Genomic DNA, 25,616 nt, shown 5'->3' on the forward strand with positions numbered 1-25,616 from the left:
AAGGCTTTCATGGGATACCTGCACCCTTTTGTCGTCCCCAACTTCCTGGTAGTCGCATTGATGCAGTCCTTCTGCAAGGCAGAGCAGGCTGCCTGTGGCAACTTAGCTTCTACTGCCCACATCTACAAACAACAATGATTGCCTCCTAACATTCTCATTCTGTCAGAAGGCCTTTGGCACTGGTTTCCAAATATCCACAAGAGGGATTTAGAAACAACTTGAAATCGCATCAAATTATTCGGTTGAATTTGGGTTTGAATGCAATGCATATGTAAACTTTCATCTTCACTTTCAGTAGATTTGATGCCATAGCTTGAGAGGCCAGCTGAGTGTATCCAACACCTCAAGCTAGTATAACATTGAGCATCCATGACTCGGTGCGAGTCCATGGACAGAGCAGGTGGTCAAGTATTCAATACTTCCACACTGCATTGCACAGGCAGGGAAGTACAGAACATGCTGACATCTACACTGCAGGTAGCTGGCCCTTCTGTGCAGAACCATCAGTTAGCCATCAGGGCAATCTGGCCAAATTAATCTCATGGCACAACTCACAATTGCTATTGTTTTCTATTATTATATTTGTTTGTTCACAGGCCAACATTTATCTTCTGTCCCAAATTACCTCTGAACCAAATGGTTCAGCAGGCCATTTCAGGAGGAAGTCTACCGCACTGGTAGTTGAGAGTCAGAGACAAGACAATGAAGGCCAATTTTTTTCCCCGAAACATATGCAAACAACACCAGTTTTTAAACAATCCAATAGTTTCATGGTCATCGTTACAGAAAATAGCTTTATACTGTAGGTCTTCTAAATTAACTAATTTTTAAAATGCCCCAGGTATCAATTTTGTCTTTGAATCACCAATCCAATCCCAATAATGTAACCACTGCGCTACCCTATTGTACAACATACACTTCTAGCTCTTACCATCAAAAAGTGGTCATTTATATAAAATTATTGCAAGCAATCTTTACTGTCCTATTTGCTTACAAACAGCAAGAACACCAGTAATCTATCGGCTGTCAAGTATTTTGCAATGCATCTTAAAGTGAGAAAGGCAGAATGTCATGCTAAATTTATTTTACCGTAGTCGTCAGCAAAAAGATTCTCCTGCTGTAGATTTAAAATGTAAGAACCTGATTTAATACTTTATTTATCTATGATTGTTAACCATGAAACACAAATATCAAAGTTCTGCCCAATACAGATATGCCCACGGCTGCTATTTAATTAACAAGTTAGTCATATACATTTCAGGCGAAAAGCAGCTTGAAAAACTGTACATAAAGAACGATCATAAAGAATTCATATGATGGGGTGGAGGGATACAAGGCTAGGATTCTCTTCAGTCTTCTAATGTACATTACTATACAAGTAACCATAATTGAGCATGTTAGAGAAGTTATTATTCAGAGGAGCAGTCACACTGTCAACACTGTTTTCTACTTGAAGGTTACACATCAGCTTTCCAATCCAATGTCCGAACTTTCCTCTCTAGATCCTCCACAATTTTCTTCAGCTGATCAGGATCTTGAAAGAAAATGGACATACAGAATTCTCTCGCCTCTACAGCTGAAGCTGCTTGCCAACATTTGACGTTTTGACTTGATATCATCAGCTATATTTCCGATGATCTGGGGTAGTCTCTGCAATTGATTTTCCAATCTTTGAAGAGGTTCTGACAGTTCCTTCAAAATAAACAAAAAGTTTAAATTGATAACAATGGTGGTTATAAGTAATCACGAAACGTCTTAAATATCCTTGAATTGAACACAAAATTAAGAATAGGTAATGTCAGATTACCTGCAACATCCATGTCCCCAACAAATATATACAAAAATTGAGGAATTGTAGGATTTTCTATTTTGGGAGAAAGATTGGGAAAGCAGGATATTATTTAAATGGACAGAAATTATAGAATGATTGTGTACAGAGAGATATGGGTGTCTTCTTACACAAAACAAATATGTACAGCAAGTAATTAGGAAGAAAATCGGAATTCTAAAAGGGATGCAGTATAACAGTGCATTGGTGAGAGCACTTCTGGAGAACTGTGTACTGGTTTGGTTCCTTCAAATAAAAAGGAATACACTTGCCGTACAGAAAAAAGCTCACGAGATTGATTCCTGGGATGGAGTAGATTATGGAAGAAAGGTTGAGTAGGTTGCCTGTAATTGTAACATCGTAATTTTAAATAATGAGAAGATCTTAATGAAAAAAACAGATTCAGATGGAACTTTACAAAGCTGATAATGAGATCAAGAACTGGGGGCACAGTTTCAGAATGAGGAGTCATATATTTAAGACAGATGAGGAATTTTCTTTCAGAGGGTCATGAGGCTCGGAAGTCTTTCAAGCTTTGGAACACTCAACCGCAGAGAACATGTTGAACCATTGAATATATTCAAGGCCAAGATACTGATTTTCAATCTATAGGATAGTCAAGCATTACAGGAAACCGTCAGGAAAGTTAAGCAGAAGCCAAGACCAAATGAACCACAATCGCAATATATGTTCAAACTGTCCGAAACAGCCACATGATCTAATTCTGCTCTCATGTATGTCCTTATTTTAAATGCAGCAGCATTTACTACTTTTGTGTCCAAGGGGAGGAATAGAACATTATTCAGTCAGCAAACTCACCAAGGTCAGATATTATAAACCACAGAATAAAACTCCTTCCACCCCTTGGAAAATCACCAACACTATGCCAGACATTCTTATCCTCAGCTAACACCAATTTCACTGATCCCTCCAAGAAAGTCAGATTGCAATCGATTTTGTCTGATCAACAGTCCCCAATAGAAACTCTTTCAAAACTGTCTGAGACAGGCAAAGAAAAAGTTAAATAGAGAGGCAGAAAGGAAGAAAAATTCCCCGAGCAGCAAACCAAAATATGCAAACCACTTGAAACAGCCAAATTTTCTAAAAGAAATTTATATTTTATCTGGAAGCCACCAAATTCAGATCCATTCTGCCAAATTAAGCGTAAAGCTACAAAATGGTTCCCACACAGACTTGAAACATACTGGAAGCCTTGTAGATTGTAACTTCTGAATGAAGAAACACTAGTAATAACCAGGTCACTTGTAAGTTACCTCACAATGAAGTAAAAGCTGCTTGGATCCAGTATACATAACACTCTGAAGTTTCTCAATGTCAGATTCTAGTGCTGACTGCAGGTAAGACTGCTGGCACATTGATGCTCTCACTGGTCCTTTAAATAAGCAAGTTCCTGCTGGAGATTTTTGGCTTCCTCTTCCAGACCACTGTAAGTTTTGAACAGCTGCTGCTTGTTGTCTCCCACAAACATCTCAGAGAGTCTGAAATAAAGAATGGAAGAAAAACATGTTCCTTTGACTTTGACTTATATTTAGATGTGCTGAAAATACCTAATTATTAACCATGACATGCTACTTCTCAGCAAGACCAGAATGGTAAAAATCAAGGAACAAAGCAAATGTGTGCACCCAACCCCCACTTCTCCCACTGAGTGAAATAGAGACTACATGAACTATATAAACCACCCAGAATTTATAGTTGGAAGTGAAACAATGCTTCCTGATAACTAGAAAAGAACTTCTTCACAAAAACCTAACCACCTCTAATGTGAATTCTTCCCCCCACCCCCCCCCCCCCCCCCCACAGCTATGAGGAATCAGTTTAACATGATCCTCAGTGAACCCATCAAATTGGCTGATTTAATTGGCCAATCCCATTAAAAAAAATTCATGCAGGGAAATCATGACACTAATAATTTGTTTTTATTTTAGAGTCAGATGGGTTTCTATGGCTAGTTACAGCTTAGTCTACCATAAAAATTCAGATTTCATACTTACAGAATTATACCTGACAACTAATGTCAAAACTCCTCCATCACAATCTCCAAGTCTGTTTGCAACCCACCAGGGCAGACCTAACAACTGAGGGTATGATCAGGATGGAGTGGTCTTTTAAGTCTGGAGTCAATGCTGATCATCGAGTCTCAGAGGTAAAACAGAGGTACGAAAACCTACATCTGATTAGCACTTACTGTTCTCTCTTAGCTTACACAGTGAATGGTAGGGCCCTAGGGAGTGTTGTAGGACAGAGAGACCTGGGATGCAGGTACATAGTTCCTTGAAAATGGTGATACAGAGGGTGGTGAAGACAGTGCTGGGCACGCTTGCCTTCATCAGTCAGAATATTGAGCACAGGAGTTGGGAATTCATGTTACAGCTGTACAAGATATTGCTAAGGCCACATTTGGAGTATTGCATACAGTTCTGGTCACCCTGCCATAGGAAGGATGTCATTAAACTGGAAAAGGGTGCAAAAAAAATTTACAAGGCTAGATGTTTGGGCTTCTAATTTGAGGGCTTGACTTGTAAGGAAATGTGTAGGAGGCTGAAGGGTGACCTTATAGAGGTTTATAAAATCACGAGCGGCACAGATAAGGTGAAAGCCACAGTCCTTTTCCTCAGGGTAAGGGAGTCCAAAACTAGAGGACATAGGTTTAAACGTGAGAGGGGAAAGATTTAAAAGGGACCCGAGGGGAAAACATTTCCCCCCCACACAGATCGTGGTGCTTAAATGCCAGAGGAAGTGGTAGAGGCAGGTACAATTATAACAGTTAAAACCCATTTGGACAGGTACATGGATAGGAAAGGTTTAAGGGGATATGGGCCAAATGCAGGCAAATGGAAGTAGCTCAGTTAGGCAACTTGGTCAAAATGGACAAGTTGGGCTGAAGGGCTTGTTTCCCATGCTGTATAGCTCCATGACTCGATGATATGTTGAAACAACAGACTTATGGGTGCAGAATGGGTGAGCAGAATCAATGCCTATGAGGGTCAACTCTGTATGACACCACTGACCAAGATGACTATCAAGAAGGACATGGTTACTTTAATTCAAACCCGTGAGTGATCATGAGGAAATATTTGACCTCATCTGTCATTATATGAACAACACTCCCCAGGGCCCTGCTATTCACTGTGTATGTCGTGTCAGAATCTGGACAGTCATTAATGCAATCTCTCTAAAAAAAAAATGCCTGCCTGCATATGACAAAAACCTAGAAAACATTCAGGCACCAGCTGATAAGTAGCAAGGAGCATGCAAGTTGTAGGCAATGATCTTCTCAAATTTTAAGTCCAAACATCCAGCCTTGTTATTCCAATACTGAAACCATCAACATTCAGTGGGGGGGTGGGGGAGTCACCACAGAGCAGGAACTTAAGAAAAGAACATAACCACTAAGGGTAATTAATGGTTAGTCTCCTTTCAATAACAGCAAAGTGATGGAGGCATCAGCACGCAATTCTATCAAGAGACACTCACTCACCAGTAACCTGCTCATCAACACGTAGTTTGAGTATCATCAGGAACACTCACCTCTAGACTTCATTACAGCCTTGATCCAACATAGGTCAAACAGATGAATTTCAGAGGCAAAGTCAGAGTGACTGCCCTTAACATCAAGACAGCCTTTGATGGGGTTTGCCATCAAGAAGCTCTGGGAACACTGAAGTCAGTGGGCATCAAAAGGGAAAACACTTCAGTGGTTAGAATCTTGCACAAAGGAAGATAGTTTGATCTCCATTATCAATCACCCCAGTCCTAGAACATCATTGTAGAAGCTTTTAGGGCAGTGTCCCTATGCCCAACAAGCTTGAGCTGCTTCATCAATTACCTTCCTTTCATCACAAGGTACAAAGATGGGGGTGTTCCCTATGATTACACTACTATGTTCATTTCATTTGAAATTCCTCAGCAAAAGAAGCAGTCCATGCCTGAAACAAAGACAAACATCCAAGCATGGGCTGGTAAGTGACAAGTAACAATCATGCCACAAAAGTGCCAGGACAAAATGACAGAAATTTCAGGGATGAAGTCAGGGAAGACACTTTGGTCCAAAGAGAATTAGAGAAGATTGTACTCCCTTCTGCAAAGGGAAAATGATAGCTAATTCTAAATTAAAGGTAGTTTTCTTTTAATAACTGATTTAACAATAGAGGGGGAAAGATTATGGGGTTTGTCGCAGAACACCAATGATCTCAGTAAACAGCAGAAATGCCATGAGACAAAAAAAAAAATTCATTTCCCAATGCTCTCCATATTCAGAAATTAACCTGATAACTTTAACATCCCATCCAGTAAAACTTCAATAGTAACCTACCAGTGCAAAATAAACTGGCGACAGGATTCAAAATACAATATGATTCATGCCTTTTTATTAAAAGAAATCCCTCTGGTTGAGGTGTAATCTGGATTTGAAAACAACCCAGCCTATCCAGTCTCACCTTGCAATTGAAATGCAGCATCCAAGTGAACTCCTCTGCACCCTCAATTACTCATCTTAACTCCTACATTCACATCCAAGCTGTTAAGGTACATCACAAAACATCGAAGGTCCCAGCACCAATCCTTGTGGTAGACCACTGGCCACAGACTTCCAATCAAACAACCCTCCCCCCATCACTTTCTATCTCTTATTTACCAAGCTAATTTTGGATCAAATTTGCCAGCCTGCCATGGATCCCACAGGCTCCAATCTTTTGTACCAGCCTATTATTCAGGACCTCGTCAAAGGCCTTACTAAAGTTCAGGCACCAATCTACCAACTCCCCTCATCAATACTTTAATTACCACTTCAAAAAATTAAAATTTAAGATGAGATTTCCCATAAACAAAGCCATGACAACTATCCCTAATCAATCCCTGTCTTTCAAGGTGAAGATAAATCCTGTCCTTTAGAATTCTTAGAGCAAATAGAAGTCCTAATATTTGTAATGAATAATAACCAGTGATAGAATGTCAGTTAAAATTAATCTATAAAGCATATTGTGGGCAAACTGCTTAATTTTTAGTAACAACCTACAAATTTCTTGATCACTGTGTTCTATTATTAAACCACTATTAGCCAATTTTATTGTTAGTTTTTACAATTTTCCAGGATGGCATTTGGACAGACAACCTGTGGTCCAGAGATTAGGCATAAAAAAAAGCAAGAAAATGTACATTTTTGACCTTCTTACCTGACGGTAGAGGTATCACTTGAATCAATTATGGTCCGCTGTTTATTACTTGACAATAGAGACTTATCAGACAGCATATCCAAACGCTGCACAAATTCTCCTCTAGTTTGATTGAGCTCCGTGGTCAGGTTCTCAAGATGCCGATGGGTCTCTCGATGTTTACACAGTTCCATCTCGTATGCTAGCTGAAGTAGTTCAAATCGAGCTTTCTGCTTGATCAGCTGACTAGCAACCTGGTCCTGCTTGGAGGTATAGTAGTCTTGGCGGGACATCTGTAGATCAAAATTACCTTTCACAACAGGCATATTTAAGAGTTGTGCATTCTCAACAATCAGATCAGGAAGCTCGTTGTTAATTAGCTGTTCAATTTGGATATTTATCGCAGTCAGTTCTTTGGACAAACTATTCTTCTTGGCTTTTGCACCATTTGCATCATCGATCAGCTGTTGAAAATTAAATCAAATTTCAGTTTCCAACATTTCAATTTAATTGTTTCCACTTACATGCTCATTCTTTTACATTCCTCATTCTTTCTCCTAGCAACATTTGTGCTCTTTCATTTTCTAAATTTTCTCTCAAGGCAGTGACTTGACAGGATACCCAAAGGTTGGCAGATGTCAAATTATTGACCTTTCAAATTGTACACACTGAACTAGTAGGGACAAATATTTTTCCTTAGTCGTTCTTCATAAATTTCCAACTATAGCTCTTTGGTAGCATTCTCCACTCTATACCATACACAAACAGAGGAGATTTACAAGGATGTTGCCGGGACTCGAGGGAACTGAGTTATGGAGGGAGGTTGAACAGGTTGGGACTTTTTTTCATTGGAGTGCAAGAGAATGAGGGGTGATCTTACAGAGGTGTCTAAAATCATGAGCGGGTGAATGCACACAGTCTGGGTTTGGGGAATCGAGAACGAGAGGGCACAGGTTTAAGGTGAGAGGGGAGAGATTTAAATAGGTGTTACGGACTCAGTGGAAGTCCCTTTAAGATAGAGAGTGTGTGTGTGTATGTGTGTGTGGGGCGTGTTTACGTCAATAGAAGATAAAGGACATAATGACGTTGTTGAAGAAGTTAGAAGAAGGAGAGAGAGAGAGAAGGGAGAGAGACACCAGCCTGCTAGTTTTCTCTATCGATGGATGAGAAACTATAACTGTGTCTGCCACTGAAATCCATGTATGGAAGTTGGAAGTAATCCGGTGGAGTTCACTTTGTTGCTGACCTGTAGAAGGAAACAGGTATTTGTGTGTGGACGACCACGATTCGGATGCTTTTCGGGGTGAGGGAGTCACTACCGAGTAAACGCTGAAGTGTCGTTTGGGTTCCATCGTGGAACATTTGGATTTCGTATTTACTCTCTCTATGTTTCTCTACGTCTACGTCTTATCTTCAGACAACGGTGGTTGTTGAAGAAGCCCTTGCTCATGTTTCACCTTATGGCTTGCGGAACTGAACTTTAAGAACCATTCCTGAACTTGGAGTTTGGGACTTTGTCACACACACACACACACACACACACACACACACACACACACACACACACACACACACACACAAAGAGTTTAGTTTTGGGGTTAACGTTCAAGGTTTAACATTTTTGAATTCTAACATACTAACATTTTTACTTTCATTTTACATATTATCATAAGTAGTGATTAATAAAATAGTTTTTAACACTGAATCATGCTCAGTGTGTTTCTTTTGTTGCTGGTTCGTGACATCGGAACCCAAGAGGCAATGTTTTCACCCAGAGGGTGGTCAATACTTGGAATGAGCTGCCAGAGGAAGTGATTGAGACAGGTACAATAATAACATTTAAAATATACCTGGATAGGGAAGGTTCAGAGAAATATGGCCCAAACATGGACAAATGAGGCTAGCTTAGATGGGAATCTTAGTCATCATGGACCAGTTGGGCCAAAGGGCCTGTGTTCCATGATGCATGATTCTATGACTCAATGACAAATATACCCAACCAGGAATTGAGCAAATCGTGCAGAATGGTCCTTCACTGGGTTATTGAAAGAGAACCGAATTGCAATCTGATCTAAAAAAATACGCTGAGAGTGTTTACTGTTAAGAAGTAAGAACCTGAGGAGGAAGAGAGTTCTCCTTTATCAATGTTCATTCCTTCATTCTGGAAACCAAATTACCCAGTTATTGTTATCTTTACCATACTGATCCCTGCGGCACCCAACTAGTTACAAATTGGCAAACGAAAAATAACTCATTTATTTTGACTCTGTTTTCTATAGTTATCCAGTGTGTCACACACACCGACCCCCCCATCCCCCACTAACCCTGTGTGCTCCTGTGCGGTAATTTTTTATGTGGCGCCTTATCAAATGGCTCACAACATTTAAGTATCTCAATGAGCACTTGAATAGCCAAGGCACAGAGCGTTACTGTCCAAGTTCTGGAAAATGGGATTAGTATAGAGGGATCCTCAATGGTTGGCATGGACATGGTGGAATGTTTCTGTGCTGGATGAAAGAGATACTCTCAACAATGGCAAGGATGAAGTTAACAGATTTTTGTAAAATCTCATTGAACTGTTGGTTCTACTGTTGCTTATTTTCCATGCTAAACCTGTTATTTCTTTACTTATTCCATCACCATTCCTTTCTAAATTCTCTTGCCATCTTTTCCAACTTCTATACCATCAGTTTTCCTTCCCTTCCCCCTTTCCTAATTTGGTACTTGTTCAAAAATTATTGCATCGGTAACCTTTCCAGTTCAGGTGAAATATTTTGCCCTTAGACATAAATTCTGCTTAAAAACTGTTGTTTTTATTTCACCAAAGTCTGAATAAGGACATCAATCAGATTCAGCAAACTGATTAACTCTCAATTACTCAGAGTCACACAGTAAGGTAACAGGCCCTTCGGCCCACTGAGTCCATGTCGATCATCAAGCACCCATTTACACTAATCCCATTTCATTCTCCCCACATTAAAAATCATCTGCCTCCAGAGAGAGACAATTTACATTGGCCAATTAATCTATAACCAATTAATCTATCAACATTCGAGCCTTTGGAATGCTGGAGAACTCCAGAGCACTAGGAGGAAACCCATGCGATCAAAGGGAGAATGTATAACCTCCACACAGATAACACCCAAGATCAGGATTAAACCCAGATTGCTGGAGTTGTAAGGCAGAAGCTCTACCAGCTGTGCCACAATGCCACCCAAAGTAATATCTGGAGTGGTCCAGCAGACCATCGTGTCGACCCAACAGCGACAAGAAAAGTTTAATCAGGACAAAGCATAAGTTCATGTATGATGGAATACCCTCCACTTATCAGGATGAAGTGAAGCTTCACATTATATTCTACTCCAATTAAACTGAATTTCATGCCTCCAACGACTTGCTTTCAAAATGACTTCAATGACTCCTTCACATCAAAAAAGTAGCACCTCCCCAATAAAATAAAATATTAGATCAGCCCCAGTTCATTCAGAGTAAATACGTCCAACCCCCAGAGCAGTTGAAGCACAGCCATATACCAAGAGTACTTCTCAAATGAAAGGTCCCAGTAACCAATTCAATTCTCAAGCTCAAATTTCAAAAACAGGAATAGAGATGAATATAGAGTCCCCAACACTGGAAGGGAAATAATCTTAAACAATGTTCAATTGCAAATGTCAAAAGGAAGGCATGTTCAGATTTATCTGCCCAATGCCAATGAATTCCTTTCGAAAGGAAGCCACTTTCTCATGCAAACGCAAACATCCCACAAACAACAAATTAAACTATGTCTGTTCAGATCTCTGCTCACGGAGTGGAAAGTAGATTTTAGGATTTTGCTATTTTGAGTCTAGTTTAATTCTAGCTTTATTCTTGTCGATTCAGTCTTAGCAATAATCTTGATGATGAAATTTGCAGTGAGCATTAAAACTAACAATAGTAGAGGACTGCAAAAAATTTCAATTCAATGAAACGGTTTATCGTATATAATGAAAAGTGTGAGATAATACATCAAGAGACAAAAACTATAATTAAGAGTTCAATGGAAATTTGGCATGCAAGAGAAGAATAAAAGAAACCAAATACTAAAATTGCTAAAAATGCAAAAAACAGGTTAAAGGACAAATGATCAGTAACATTTTTGGTTCTATAAATAGGGCACAGAATAAAGTAGAAACAAACACAAATTGCTGGAGATGTTCACAGCGCCCATGGAGAGAGAAACAGTTAACAGGTTAATGAACTTACATCAGAATAAAGCAGTAATGATGATTTTATAAACAGGGCATAGAACTTATTATTACTATTGTATGCTAACAGAGTAAAGCCACGGAACAACATTTCAGGCACAAAGTAAGAGGACAAAGATTAAGTTGACACAGAAGGCACCCTATATCATTAGATGTAACAGGTTTAGGTGAGACACTGAACTAAGATTTTCTATGGTCATAGAGAAAAAAAATATCTCCAGCCATGATTTTAAAGAACAGGAAGGAAGATTTTCTTGATGTTCTGGCCAATGACTTTTTCTCAACCAACATCACTAAAAGCAAAAGCCCAGCCATCAGCATACTTGCATTTCAGAAACTGTGTGTGCCAATCGCTACTGGTTTCCCAGATTACAACAGTGGCTACAACCTAAAGTAAAAAAATAGCCGTTTAGCAGTGGTTATGCTGGGGTTGTGAAAGGTACAGTTCATTTGCATCTGTAAGAATAAGTTCCTCCCTTAGCCTCTCCACACTGACAAAAATCAATGTATTAAGGCAGCACAGTGGTACAGCAAGTAGAGTTGCTACCTCACAGTACTGGAGACCCATGTTCAATCCTAACCTTGGGTAGTGTTTGTATGTTCTCTCACATGGGTTTCCTCAGGATGCTTTGGTTTCCTCCAGAGACGTGTGGGTTAGTAGGTTAATTGTCACTGTAAATTGTCCCTGGTGTGTGGGTGCATTTTACACAAAGAACACAAGAAAATAAGAGCAGGAATAGGCCAGCAAACACCTGCCCTGCCATTCATTATGATCAAGACTGATCTATTCTGGTCTCAACTCCACTTCTGTAGCAATTCCTCATAACCCTCAACTTCTCAATTTTTAAATACTTATCTATCTCTGCCATAAATATATCTAATGATCTGGCCTCCATCACCCTCAGGAGCAGAGAATTCCAGAGATTCACTACTCTGAGATAAGAAATTTCTACCCACCTCAGTTATAAATGACCATCCCCTTTTAGAGTTTGGGCTCCATTAGTGAAAACATCTCAACATCTACACTGTCAAACTCCCTCAAGATCTCACATGTTTGAATAAGATTAGCCCTCATTCTTCGAAACTCCAAAGGAATGCAGACCCAAACTGTCCAGCCCCTTTTGACAGGACAACTGTCTTATCCCAGAATTAGCCTGGTGAATCCCCTTTGCACTGCCTCCAATGCTACTATATTCTTTTTCAGTAAGGGGACCAAAACTATGAGGCCTCACCACCACCCCGCACAACCGTAATGTAACCTCTCCATTCTTAAACTCCAACCCCTTCACAATAAAGGCCAATGTGCCATTTGTCTTCTTAACCATTTGTTGCACCTGTCCGTTAACTTTTTGTGGTTCATGCACTATATCACCTAGATCCCTCCAAACTTCACTCATGCAGTCTCTCTCCATTAATATAATAATCCCCCCTTTGATTCCTCTAACAAAAGTTCATGACCTCACACTTCACATTACACTCCATTAGCCAGGTTTTCACCTAGAAGGTTTTTTTGGGGGTGGGGGTGGGGGGTGGTGGTGGAGAAAGAAGAAAATGTGAGAAATAAGAAGTGGAGTTATTGCAGGATTGGTGTAAGTGGGTGGACTTGGTGAGGCAGAAGGGCCTGTCCCTTGCTGTCTCTCTCTGACTCTATAACTGAAATCTACATTCTCTGACAACTGACATCACTTAATCAATTTCCTCCTACTCGTTCATTCAAAACTTATCAAATTTTATGCAGCTCCCATGTCTTCTCCTAACTTTCTCTGCTCCAAGCTAAGCAATGGCAGATTCAACAGGATTTCCCACTATCCTTCAGCCAGCGAGGTCAGAGTTTGGTGTTGCGCAGCAGATAATCACCTCCTGACACCCAAAAGCCTTTCAACCAACTAGAAGGCACAAGTCATGAATGTGCTGGAATACTCCCCACTTATCCAGGCACATACAGCACCAACAATTCTCAAGATGCTCAATGCCATCCAGGAAAAAGCAGCTCACTTGACTAGCACAGCATCAACCATCCTGAATATTCACTCCCTCTACCAGTGGCTATCGCATATACCACCCACAAAATGCACTGCAGTTACCCAGCTAGGCAATTCTGACAGCACCTCTCGACCTGTGGCCTTTGCTACCAAGGCAGCAGGTGCATGGTTCTGCTCCAAGTTGCAAAGCTTCCAGACTTGGAAATACATTGGAGACACAAGAACCATAGAACACTACAGCACAGAAAACAAGCCATTTGGCCCTTCTAGTCTGTGCCGAAACGTTATTCCGCTAGTCCCATTTACCTGCACCCAGTCCATAACCCTCCAGACCTCTCACGTCCATGTATCTACCCAATTTATTCTTAAAACAAGAGTGAGCCCACATTTACTACATCAGATGGCAGCCCGTCCCACACTCTCTCACCACTCTTTGAGTGAAGAAGTTCCCCCTAATGTTCCCCTTCACCCTAAAGCCATGTCCTCTCATACTGATCTCTCCCAATCTAGATGGAAAGAGCCTACTCGCATTAACTGTCTATACCCCTCATAATTTTGTAAACCTCTATCAAATCTCCCCTCGTTCTTCTACGCTCCAAGGAATAAAATCCTAACCTGTTCAATCTTTCCCTGTAACTCAACTCCTGAAGACCCAGCAACATTCTAGTAAATCTCCTCTGCACTCTTTCATTCTTACTGATATCTTTCCTATAGTTAGGTGACCAGAACTGCACACAATACTCCAAATTTGGCCTCACCAATGTCTTATACAACCTCACCATAACATCCCAACTCTTGTACTCAATACTTTGATTTATGAATGCCAGGATACCAAAAGCTTTTTTTTACAACCCTGTCTACCTGTGACGCCACTTTCAGGGAATTATGTATCTGAACTCCCAGATCCCTTGCTCCTCCGCACTCCTGACTCTGCAGATGCTGGAATCTGGAGCAAAAAAAAAACAAGCTGCTGGAGAAACTTAGCAGGTCAAGCAGCATCCATACTGTCTCGATCAAGGGTCTCTACTTGAAACTTCAACTGTCCATTTCCTGCGAGAGGGCTGCCTGACCCGCTGAGTTCCTCCAGCAGTTTGTTTTTTGCCCCTGGAAATACATTGCTGGTCCTCCATTGTTGCTGGGTCTAAATCCTGGAACTCAGCACTCAGCAGTGCCGTGAGATTATCTTTACGAGAAGGACTGCAGTGGTCCAAGGGAACTGCTCACCACCACCTTCTTGAGGGTAATTAAGAGATGGACAACAACTTATGTCCTTGCCAGGGATGCCAAGACCCCAGAAAGGAATATATAAAAAAGACTTGCCAAGAATTGAGCCGAAATGAAGGTGAAGGGTGTCTGAAATACACATCTGTGGACGAAGAATGAGGTAACCTCTAAACAACATTTGGCGATCATATTAGAATTTTATAAAGATTTGTCATAACATCAACCCCAATTAAATCCCTTTCTCTATCTATAAATGCTGCCCGACCAGCAGAGTGTTGCCAGTATCACATGCATAACGTATGTATTTTTACATTCCTACCAAGAGCCCAATTTTATTTCAATTTAAACAGTTCACTATTACAAACCATCCACCTCACCAAAAAGATTTGTTACGGACTCAGTGAAAGTCCCTTTAAGATAGAGAGTGTGTGTGTGTATGTGTGTGTGGGGCGTGCTTACGTCAATAGAAGATAAAGGACGTAATGACGTTGTTGGAGAAGAAGAAGGAGAGAGAGAGAGAGAGAGAGAGAGAGAGAGAAGGGAGAGAGACACCAGCCTGCTTGTTTTCTCTATCGATGGATGAGAAACAATAACTGTGTTTGCCACTGAAATCCATGTATGGACGTTGGAAGTAATCCGGTGGAGTTCACTTTGTTGCTGACCTGTAGAAGGAAACAGGTATTTGTGTGTGGACAACCACGGTTCGGATGCTTTTCGGGGTGAGGAAGTCACTACCGAGTAAACACTGGAGTGTCGTTTGGGTTCCATCGTGGAACATTTGGATTTCGTATGTACTCTCTCTATGTTTTTCTACATCTACATCTTATCTTCAGACAACGGTGGTTGTTGAAGAAGCCCTTGCTCATGTTTCACCTTATGGCTTGCGGAACTGAACTTTAAGAACCATTCCGGAACTGGGAGTTTTGGACTTTGTCACACACACACACGAAGAGTTTAGTTTTGGGGTTAACGTTCGAGGTTTAATATTTTTGAATTCTAACATACTAACATTTTTACTTTTATTTTACGTATTATCATAAGTAGTGATTAATAAAATAGTTTTTAACACTGAATCATGCACAGTGTGTTTCTTTTGTTGCTGGTTTGTGACAACATTGGGGGCTCGTCCGGGATAGTTCCCAAGGTTAACGAGAGTCGTCTGGGATCGTTCCCCAGATTGACGAGATTTGTTCGGGATTCAATCCAAAGATTTTGAGGGAGGTCTGATAAATTCTTTTTAATTGGCTTGTGTGTGTGGAAACCAGCAGCAATGGATATTAAGGCATTTTTGGAGTCACCAACCCAAAAGGGATTGGAGGTGGCGAAAAAGGATGATCTGATAAAGATTGCTACAAGGCTAAACCTTACAGAAGTAAAGCAGTCTATGAGAAAGGCAGATATTCAGAGATTGATAGCTGGCCATTATGTGGAAAAGGTGTTTGAGAAGGAAGTGTTAAAACAGTTTCCTGGCAGTGAAATAGCAATTTCTGAGGCACAGGTGCAGCTGGCAAAGATAGAAGCTGAACGAGAGCAAACCCAGTTAAAGATAGAGGCTGAACGAGAGCAAAATAAATTAGAAGCTGAACGAGAACAAAAGAGATTAGAGGCTGAACGAGAACAAACCCAGTTAAAGATAGAGGCCGAGCGAGAGAAATTAGAGGCCGAACAAAAGATAACTCAGATGAAGATAGAGGCTGATCTAGCAATGAAGCAGATGGAATTGAAGAGGATGGAGCTGGATAGTGAGGAGAAGGAGAAACAGAGGCAGCATGAGTTACAAATGAAGCGTAGGAGTTCGGAATCTGATTCTGATGATGGTTTTTCAGCCAGCAGGGAGGTTCGATTAGTCTCTCCGTTTGAAGAAGATCAGGTTGATCAGTATTTCCAACATTTTGAAAAGGTTGCTGTGAGTTCAAACTGGCCAAGGAAAGGATGGGCTCTTATGGTACAGAGTGTGATTAAAGGTAAAGCTCAAAAAGCTTATTCTGCTTTGTCTGTTGAGGATGCAGCTGATTATACCAAGGTAAAACAAGCTATTTTGAAGGCCTATGAATTGGTCCCTGAGGCTTATAGACAAAAATTCAGAGACTTGAGGAAATCTGCAGATCAGACTTATATGGAATTTGCCAATGGAAAGAGAATATGTTTTGAACGATGGTACATGGCTAAAAATGTAGATGGGGATTTTGATAAATTGAAAGAATTGATACTAGTGGAAGACTTTAAAAGATGTGTTCCAGCTGAGTTAACAACATATTTAAATGAAAAGGCTGTGGAAACTTTACAAGAAACTGCTAGGTTGGCAGATGATTATGCTTTAACCCATAAATCCAAATGGGGACAACCTAAAACCTTTCAAAAGAGTTACAAAGACAATCCAGGTAAACCAGAGATTAAATTGGGAGGTAATCAAAAAGGAAAAGATGAAAAGAAGCCAGGGCTGGAGAAACCTGTTGAGCGTACTTGTTATTACTGTAGGAAACCTGGCCACGTGATATCTAATTGTGCCCTTTTGAAGAAAAAGAAGGAAGCTGGGCCCAATGCTTGCTTTCAGGCAATTAAAAATCAAAAAGGTTTAGGAGATGCTGTTAAAGATCAGTCCTTGCAAGAGGGAAAAGTGGAAGAGTTGGAGGAGGTGAGACAGGAATTCCGTTCTTATGTATCAGAGGGTTTTGTTTCACTGAATGATGAGTCACCCCAGGTGCCAGTGAAAATTCTTAGAGATACTGGGGCTAGTCAATCTCTCTTGCTGGACAGTGTTTTAAATTTTGGTGAAGAAAGTGACACTGGTGAAGTAAATCTAGTACGAGGCGTTACAGGTGAGACCATGTCTGTCCCTTTTCACAGGGTGATTTTAAAGTCAAAGTTCGTAGAAGGACCAGTTGAGATAGGGATAAGACCTAGGTTGCCAGTGGAAGGAGTTTCTTTGTTATTGGGAAATGACCTTGCAGATGGAGAAATTGTTCCTGTGGTACGGTTAACAACCAAACCAAGGATTGATGAGTCTGAGAATGATCCAGATGTTTACCCATCATGTGCGGTGACTCGAGCTAGAGCTAGAGAATTAGCCAAGACAGACAATCCGATGCAGTCTGATGTGGTTCCTTGTGACAGTCCTAAACAGGAAGAAAATTATGATGCCTTATCTGAGACTTTTCTGTTTTCACTGGAGGATCAACATCCTTATAGTGAGCCTGAATTTAAAGATTTGTCTTTGTCAAGGAAGGATTTTATGGTGGAACAGACAAAGGACCCTGAGTTGACAGAATTGAAAGAAAAAGCTCTCTCATGTGAGGAGATTGAAAAAGTGCCAACTGGATACTATGTCAAAAATGGAGTGTTAATGAGGAAATGGAGACCTCCTCATGTTCCTGTTAATGAGGAATGGGAAGTTATTCATCAGGTTGTTGTTCCAAAAGTTTATAGGGATGAGATTTTAAACCTGGCCCACAGTATGCCTTTGGGTGGTCATTTTGGGGTGAATAAAACTGTAGGAAAGATCTTGAAACAATTCTATTGGCCTGGTTTGAGAAAAGATGTGGTGATGTTTTGTCGAACCTGCCACACATGTCAGCTGGTGGGTAAACCAAATCAAAAACCCCCTGTGGCTCCTTTGAAACCAATTCCTGCTTTTGGTGAGCCCTTTTCGAAGGTGATTGTGGACTGTGTTGGCCCATTACCAAAGTCTAAGACTGGAAATCAGTATTTGTTAACCATCATGTGTGCCACTTCTAGATTTCCAGAGGCAATACCCCTTAGAAATATTAAGGCCAAGACGGTGTCAAAGGCTCTTGTAAAATTTTTTACCTTGTTTGGTTTGCCAAAAGAAATCCAATCTGATCAAGGTAGTAATTTTATGTCAAAAATTTTTCAACAAATAGTCTATGAGCTGGGAGCAAAGCAGATTGTATCATCTGCATATCACCCAGAATCTCAAGGAGCTCTGGAGAGATTTCATTCTACTCTCAAAAATATGCTGAAGACTTATTGCTTTGAAAACACCAAGGATTGGGACGAAGGTATCCATTTACTTTTGTTTGCCGTTAGAGAATCGATCCAGGAGTCAATAGGATTTAGTCCGTTTGAGCTTGTGTTTGGACATAGGGTGAGAGGACCTTTGGAGTTGTTGAGAGAGCAATGGGTTAATGAGGAAGTTCACTTGAGTCTGTTGGACTATGTCCCAAAATTTAAAACTCGGTTGGAGAGAGTCTGCCAGCTAGTGAGAGAGAATTTGAAAACCAGCCAGATAAGAATGAAGACATATTTTGATAGACGTGCTCGGCCTAGGACATTTGCAGTGCGGCAAAAGGTGTTGGTATTTTTCCCTAGCCAAAATAATCCCTTGCAATCTCGTTTTTCTGGACCCTATGTTATTGAATCTCGAGTGACTGATCTAACATATATAATCAAAACACCAGATAGACGCAAGAAAACACAACTCTGTCATGTAAACATGCTAAAACCTTATTATGAGAGGGATTCAGTTGTGGCCTTGGTGGATGGTGTAAAGGTTGTTTCTAGAATGCCTGATGTTGATGTTGAGGAAGGCCAATTTAGACCAAATATTGTTCCATCGAAACTAAAAAACCAAAATATCATGGAGAACCTTGAAACGAAGTTGGACCATTTACAAGTTTCACAAAAATAACAGATGAGAGAATTAATTTTAAAATTTAAAAATCTGTTCCCAGATGTTCCAAACAGAACATCGATAATTACCCATGATGTTGATGTTGGGGATGCAAAACCAATCAAACAACACCCATATCGAATGAATGTGGAAAAAAGTAAACTTGTTGATCAGGAAATAAAATACATGTTGGAAAATGATATTATTAGACATTCTACTTCAAATTGGAGTTCGCCCTGTGTTATTGTACCTAAACCTGATGGAACTGTTAGATTTTGCACAGATTACAGGAAAGTGAATGCTGTAACAAAGTCAGATGCTTACCCTATTCCTAGGGTGGATGATTGCATAGACAGAGTGGGAAAGGCAAAATTTCTTACAAAGATTGACCTATTAAAAGGGTACTGGTGTGTTCCATTAACAGATAGAGGAAGGGAGATTTCAGCCTTTGTAACCCCTTCTGGATTGTATGAATACAATGTTTTGCCATTTGGAATGAAAAATGCTCCGGCAACATTTCAAAGAATGATTAATTCAGTGATTCATGGGTTAAAACATACAGATGCCTACATTGACGACTTAGTGACTGGGAATGATACTTGGGAAGATCACATCTCTGCGTTAGAAAGGTTGTTTGAAAGACTTTCCAAGGCTAACCTTACAGTTAACTTGGCTAAAAGTGAATTTGGCCATGCCACTGTAACGTATCTTGGTTATGTTGTAGGTCAAGGCAAGCAAGCTCCTGTTCAGGCAAAAGTTCAAGCAATATCTGAGTTCCCTATTCCCACAGGTACGAGGACTGTTAAAAGATTTTTGGGAATGGTTGGATATTATCGAAAATTTTGTAAAAGTTTTGCTGATATTGCTCTTCCCCTAACTAATCTTCTGAAGAAGGGAGTAAAGTTTGTTTGGACAGATTCTTGTCAAGAAGCATTTGAGAAGCTGAAAGCCATTTTATGCTACCATCCTGTGCTCAAATCACCTGACTTTGAAAAGCCATTTTCATTAGCAGTAGATGCCAGTGATGAAGCTGCAGGAGCTGTGTTGTTGCAGAAGGGTGACCTTGATGATATTGACCATCCTGTAGCTTACTTTTCAAAGAAATTTAATGAGCATCAAAAGAATTATTCCACCATAGAGAAAGAATTACTGTCACTTGTTTTAGCCTTGCAACATTTCAGTGTATATGTTTGCACCACTCAGAAACCATTGACTGTATATACAGATCATAACCCATTGGTGTTTCTGAGCCGAGTCAAAAACAAGAACAGAAGGCTGTTAAACTGGAGTTTAATTTTGCAAGAGTTTGATCTCATGATAACTCACATTAAAGGCAAAGATAATGTGATTGCTGATTGTCTTTCCCGATGTTAAATGGGAAACATGTATCTGTACTAATCTGATAGTCTGTAGTTGTGTAGCATGATAATCATTAACATTACTAACTGTATGCGCGGTTAAATTTTTCTTGGGAAAAATATTTTTTAGGTGGGAGGTGTTACGGACTCAGTGAAAGTCCCTTTAAGATAGAGAGTGTGTGTGTATGTGTGTGTGGGGCGTGCTTACGTCAATAGAAGATAAAGGACGTAATGACGTTGTTGGAGAAGAAGAAGGAGAGAGAGAGAGAGAGAGAGAGAGAGAGAAGGGAGAGAGACACCAGCCTGCTTGTTTTCTCTATCGATGGATGAGAAACAATAACTGTGTTTGCCACTGAAATCCATGTATGGACGTTGGAAGTAATCCGGTGGAGTTCACTTTGTTGCTGACCTGTAGAAGGAAACAGGTATTTGTGTGTGGACAACCACGGTTCGGATGCTTTTCGGGGTGAGGAAGTCACTACCGAGTAAACACTGGAGTGTCGTTTGGGTTCCATCGTGGAACATTTGGATTTCGTATGTACTCTCTCTATGTTTTTCTACATCTACATCTTATCTTCAGACAACGGTGGTTGTTGAAGAAGCCCTTGCTCATGTTTCACCTTATGGCTTGCGGAACTGAACTTTAAGAACCATTCCGGAACTGGGAGTTTTGGACTTTGTCACACACACACACACACACACACACACACACACACGAAGAGTTTAGTTTTGGGGTTAACGTTCGAGGTTTAACGTTTTTGAATTCTAACATACTAACATTTTTACTTTTATTTTACGTATTATCATAAGTAGTGATTAATAAAATAGTTTTTAACACTGAATCATGCACAGTGTGTTTCTTTTGTTGCTGGTTTGTGACAGATTATGCTTCTTCAAGAGAAGGCAGTTCAAAGTATTATTTGCCAGTACAATAATAAATCTTACCTTTCTGTTTTGTATTGACGAGATTATCTGTTCCATGTATTGAAGTCTAGCCTCCGTACTTTGTTCCTTTGCTTTAGCCAGAATTAACAGATGCTGGCTACTGCTGTATGCTGCTTGGATTCTAGCCATTTGTTTCTTATATTCAAGGACCTCATCGCATTCTCCATGTATAGGCTGAGATGTTAAGTCCACCAGCTGAAATTTTTCTACATCAGAGCTTTCAACCAGCTCCGCTATGCCCTTAAAAAGCTGTTTCTTGGTATATTCAGTGAGAGCTGCTGTGCATTGTTCTTCTTGTAGCAAATACTGGTCCAATACAAGTTGTGACAGGAAGACAACCTCTTGCTCTGGTATCTTTCCTGACTCAGTGTCTGAATATGTAGAACTTAGCTCCTGAACTACTTCTTGAATCTTTAACAGTGTACTATTTAATTCAGCATTTTCCACAGTCAGTTGTTCATGTGTTTCTCTCAACAACCTGGCACATTCTTCCTCCTCATCCCTTAGCCGCATTGGCATATGATGTATTCTACTGGCCATCATTTGTTGCTTATTTCGTCGCTGAATTTTAAGACTTCGAGTTAACTGCAGTGCCTCAACTTCCTTTTCCAGTTCCTCAATGGTCATCTCTGCCAAGCTGCCATATTTTGATTTCACATCTTTAGGACACGTCTCCAAGACCTGATCCAAGTCTTTCTGATCCAAAAGACGATCTTCAACTTCCAGTCTTTTCAATCCACTCAACTCTTCTTCTGTTAATACATTCTGTTCATTTACAGTATTGCAGAACCATTCTACAAACATTCTTTCATCGCCAATGTCAAACCACCAATCAAAATGTTCCCCATTTAATTGATTGGCATTAGGATAACCAATTTTCTTTAATGTCTCTACAAATATTCTCCCGTTCATTATGGTCAGTACATGATAACTTTTCTGGGGTCTGAATGAAAGGAGATTTCAAATATCCAACTGCAATAAAGTGGTATGCTGGATATCTGTTTTAATCTCAAGCAGAAACAATATATTAACTTAATTTACAGAAAAGTAGCAGCATTTCTAGAAATAAAAAAAGGCCTGGACATCAAAAGTATCATAGATTTATAGACAACAGTGATATTTCTTCTAATGAAAAAAAGCGCTCATTTTCCTCACTATTTAAACTGACATGCTGGCAATGATTCAGTCAGCAGGATCACAATAACTTATCTGCTCAATGTTTATCCCTCCGGAAACTTTTAAAAACCATGTATATGCTTTGGAGGTGCTTTAAGCTCTGAATTTGAGTATAGTCCTTTAAAGTTTTTAAATGACTTGTTTTGCTGTTAAAGAAACTCCAAATCATTTCATTGGTGGGAACAAATGGCAGAAATACCATTGACAGTTAATATGAATTATAGCAACACTGTATTCAAAGTACATAGTTATGTAATCATCTGTCACACTTCATAATTTTAAACTCCACTGGAAATGCTTATAAATACAAGACACACAAGTGCAGTGTTAATGATCAACATAACATTGAAAACGGACTTCTAACAGAAAATACTCGATCCTGACAATAGTGTGCAAATTTAACATGTTCAGTAAACTTCAAAATGTAATTCCAATATATCCGATGCTTTTCCCATCAATTAAAACAAAATATTTAAAAGTTATCGCCACAGACTTCTTTATACCAGAATCCCATTATTTAAACACCTCCTTCACAGATTCTTTAGCACCACCACCAATAACGTATAATCGGTGTGACACATAATCAAAGACAAATTTCATCACAAATTATGGGCAAACAATTTTACAAAAATATTTAAGTAGGACAGAAGTATAGTGTCAAATTGGGGTCTAAAAAACTAAGCTTTCTAAAGAATAACATGAATATGGAACGCACTGTCACAGACAGCTATTGGGGGAACTAAGATGCAGTTAAAGCCTGAAACCTGAAGAAATAAAATATCATAAACCATTACAAACTGCCACAATGCAGAAAACCACCGCTGTACAGATTTGCCGGGTCCTAATAGATCCTGGCTCCCACTGGCCGAGATAACGGCAGGGTCGGGTAAGACGCTCCCATTGGCCGGGACATCGGCAGTACGGGGTGAATCGCCTCCAATGGCCGAAATCCCGGAAGTGTCAGGCGAGGCGTTCCTATTGGCAACGCCAATCCCAATGGCCCAGACGCCAGAGGAACAGGGTGAGTCGCCCCCATTGGCCGAGGAGCCGGAGCTGCCGAGTGAGGCGCTCCCATTGGCCGAGGAGCCGGAGCTGCCGAGTGAGGCGCTCCCATTGGCCGAGGAGCCGGAGCTGCCGAGTGAGGCCCTCCCATTGGCCGAGGAGCCGGAGCTGCCGGGTGAGGCGCTCCCATTGGCCGAGGAGCCGGAGCAGCCGGGTGAGGCCCTCCCATTGGCCGAGGAGCCGGAGCAGCCGGGTGAGGCCCTCCCATTGGCCGAGGAGCCGGAGCTGCCGGGTGAGGCCCTCCCATTGGCCGAGGAGCCGGAGCTGCCGGGTGAGGCCCTCCCATTGGCCGAGGAGCCGGAGCTGCCGGGTGAGGCCCTCCCATTGGCCGAGGAGCCGGAGCTGCCGGGTGAGGCCCTCCCATTGGCCGAGGAGCCGGAGCTGCCGGGTGAGGCCCTCCCATTGGCCGAGGAGCCGGGTGAGGCGCTCCCATTGGCCGAGGAGCCGGAGCAGCCGGGTGAGGCCCTCCCATTGGCCGAGGAGCCGGAGCTGCCGGGTGAGGCCCTCCCATTGGCCGAGGAGCCGGAGCAGCCGGGTGAGGCCCTCCCATTGGCCGAGGAGCCGGAGCTGCCGGGTGAGGCCCTCCCATTGGCCGAGGAGCCGGAGCTGCCGGGTGAGGCCCTCCCATTGGCCGAGGAGCCGGAGCTGCCGGGTGAGGCCCTCCCATTGGCCGAGGAGCCGGAGCTGCCGGGTGAGGCCCTCCCATTGGCCGAGGAGCCGGAGCTGCCGGGTGAGGCCCTCCCATTGGCCGAGGAGCCGGAGCTGCCGGGTGAGGCCCTCCCATTGGCCGAGGAGCCGGAGCTGCCGGGTGAGGCCCTCCCATTGGCCGAGGAGCCGGAGCTGCCGGGTGAGGCCCTCCCATTGGCCGAGGAGCCGGAGCTGCCGGGTGAGACGCTCCCATTGGCCGAGGAGCCGAGTGAGGCGGTCCTATTTGCCGAGGAACCGAGTGAGACGCTCCCATTGGCCGAGGAGCCCGAGCTGCCGAGTGAGGCGCTCCCATTGGCCGAGGAGCCGGGTGAGGCGCTCCCATTGGCCGAGGAGCCGGAGCAGCCGGGTGAGGCCCTCCCATTGGCCGAGGAGCCGGAGCAGCCGGGTGAGGCCCTCCCATTGGCCGAGGAGCCGGAGCAGCCGGGTGAGGCCCTCCCATTGGCCGAGGAGCCGGGTGAGGCGCTCCCATTGGCCGAGGAGCCGGAGCTGCCGAGTGAGGCGCTCCCATTGGCCGAGGAGCCGGAGCTGCCGAGTGAGGCGCTCCCATTGGCCGAGGAGCCTGGTAATTCGCTCCCATTGGCCGAGGAACCTGGTGAGACGTTCCCATTGGACGAGAAGCCACAGAGGCCGTGTGAGGCGCGCCCATTGGCCGAGCCGCCGGTAGGGTCGGGTGAGGTGCTGTCATTGACCGAGATACCTGCGGGCTGGGATACGGCGCTCCCATTGGTCGAGACATCGACCGCGCGGAGTGAGGCGCTCTCATTGGTCCAGACGGCTGCCGAGCCATCGGCCCGCGTACGGACGGCGGCGCGCCCGAAGCCCCGGGCGCCGAGGGTTCAAGACGAGGCGCTCTGATTGGCTGAGACGCCGGCAGCGCGATTTGAGGAGCTCTGATTGGCCGAAGCATCAACCACGCAGGGTGATGCGCTCCCATTGGCTACCGGGGGGAAAAAAAGCGCCAATTATTGTGAGCGGCGACGCTGTCCCGGTGATTGTGGGGGCGCACCCCTAAATACATCGACCCCCACCCGGGCCGTGCGGCGGCGCCCAACGGGCGCTCAGACCTCAACCCCCCCCCCACCCCCACACAATCGATCAAACGGACCCGATTCTCCTCTCGGGTTTTTCCTCTGAGGCGCCGGCTCAGCGAAAGGATTCAAATACGAGTAAAACTTACCTGCCCACCGAGCGCCGGTCCTCCCTCAGCCGCCGCTGGCCGTTAGCGCGCCCGCCAGCGGAAAACCAGGCCGACGAGCCGGCGGGGGGAGGCAAGAGGCCGAAACGC

The 25,616-nt window shown here is 42.5% G+C and overlaps 1 protein-coding gene across 3 annotated transcripts; it reads right to left on the reverse strand.

Annotated features, from left to right (window-relative positions):
- Positions 1-1,547: 1,547 nt before the first annotated feature.
- haus3 (HAUS augmin-like complex, subunit 3) lies at positions 1,548-25,614 on the reverse strand. 3 transcript variants are annotated; one of them, XM_052020607.1, is made up of 5 exons: positions 25,509-25,614; positions 21,386-22,393; positions 7,024-7,466; positions 3,103-3,327; positions 1,548-1,692 (listed from the first exon to the last, which is right to left on the reverse strand). In XM_052020607.1, the coding sequence occupies exons 2-4, from the start codon at positions 22,295-22,297 to the stop codon at positions 3,213-3,215; spliced, it is 1,470 nt and encodes a 489-aa protein (XP_051876567.1). In that variant the 5' UTR covers positions 22,298-22,393; positions 25,509-25,614; the 3' UTR covers positions 1,548-1,692; positions 3,103-3,212. The 3 variants fall into 3 exon arrangements, with proteins under 3 accessions (XP_051876567.1, XP_051876569.1, XP_051876568.1); XM_052020609.1 differs by having other exon boundaries at positions 21,386-22,383; positions 25,509-25,561; XM_052020608.1 differs by lacking the exon at positions 25,509-25,614 and adding an exon at positions 25,029-25,135.
- Positions 25,615-25,616: the final 2 nt, after the last annotated feature.

Source organism: Pristis pectinata, chromosome 7 (assembly GCF_009764475.1).
Source record: "Pristis pectinata isolate sPriPec2 chromosome 7, sPriPec2.1.pri, whole genome shotgun sequence".
In the NCBI taxonomy this organism is placed as follows: domain Eukaryota; kingdom Metazoa; phylum Chordata; class Chondrichthyes; order Rhinopristiformes; family Pristidae; genus Pristis; species Pristis pectinata.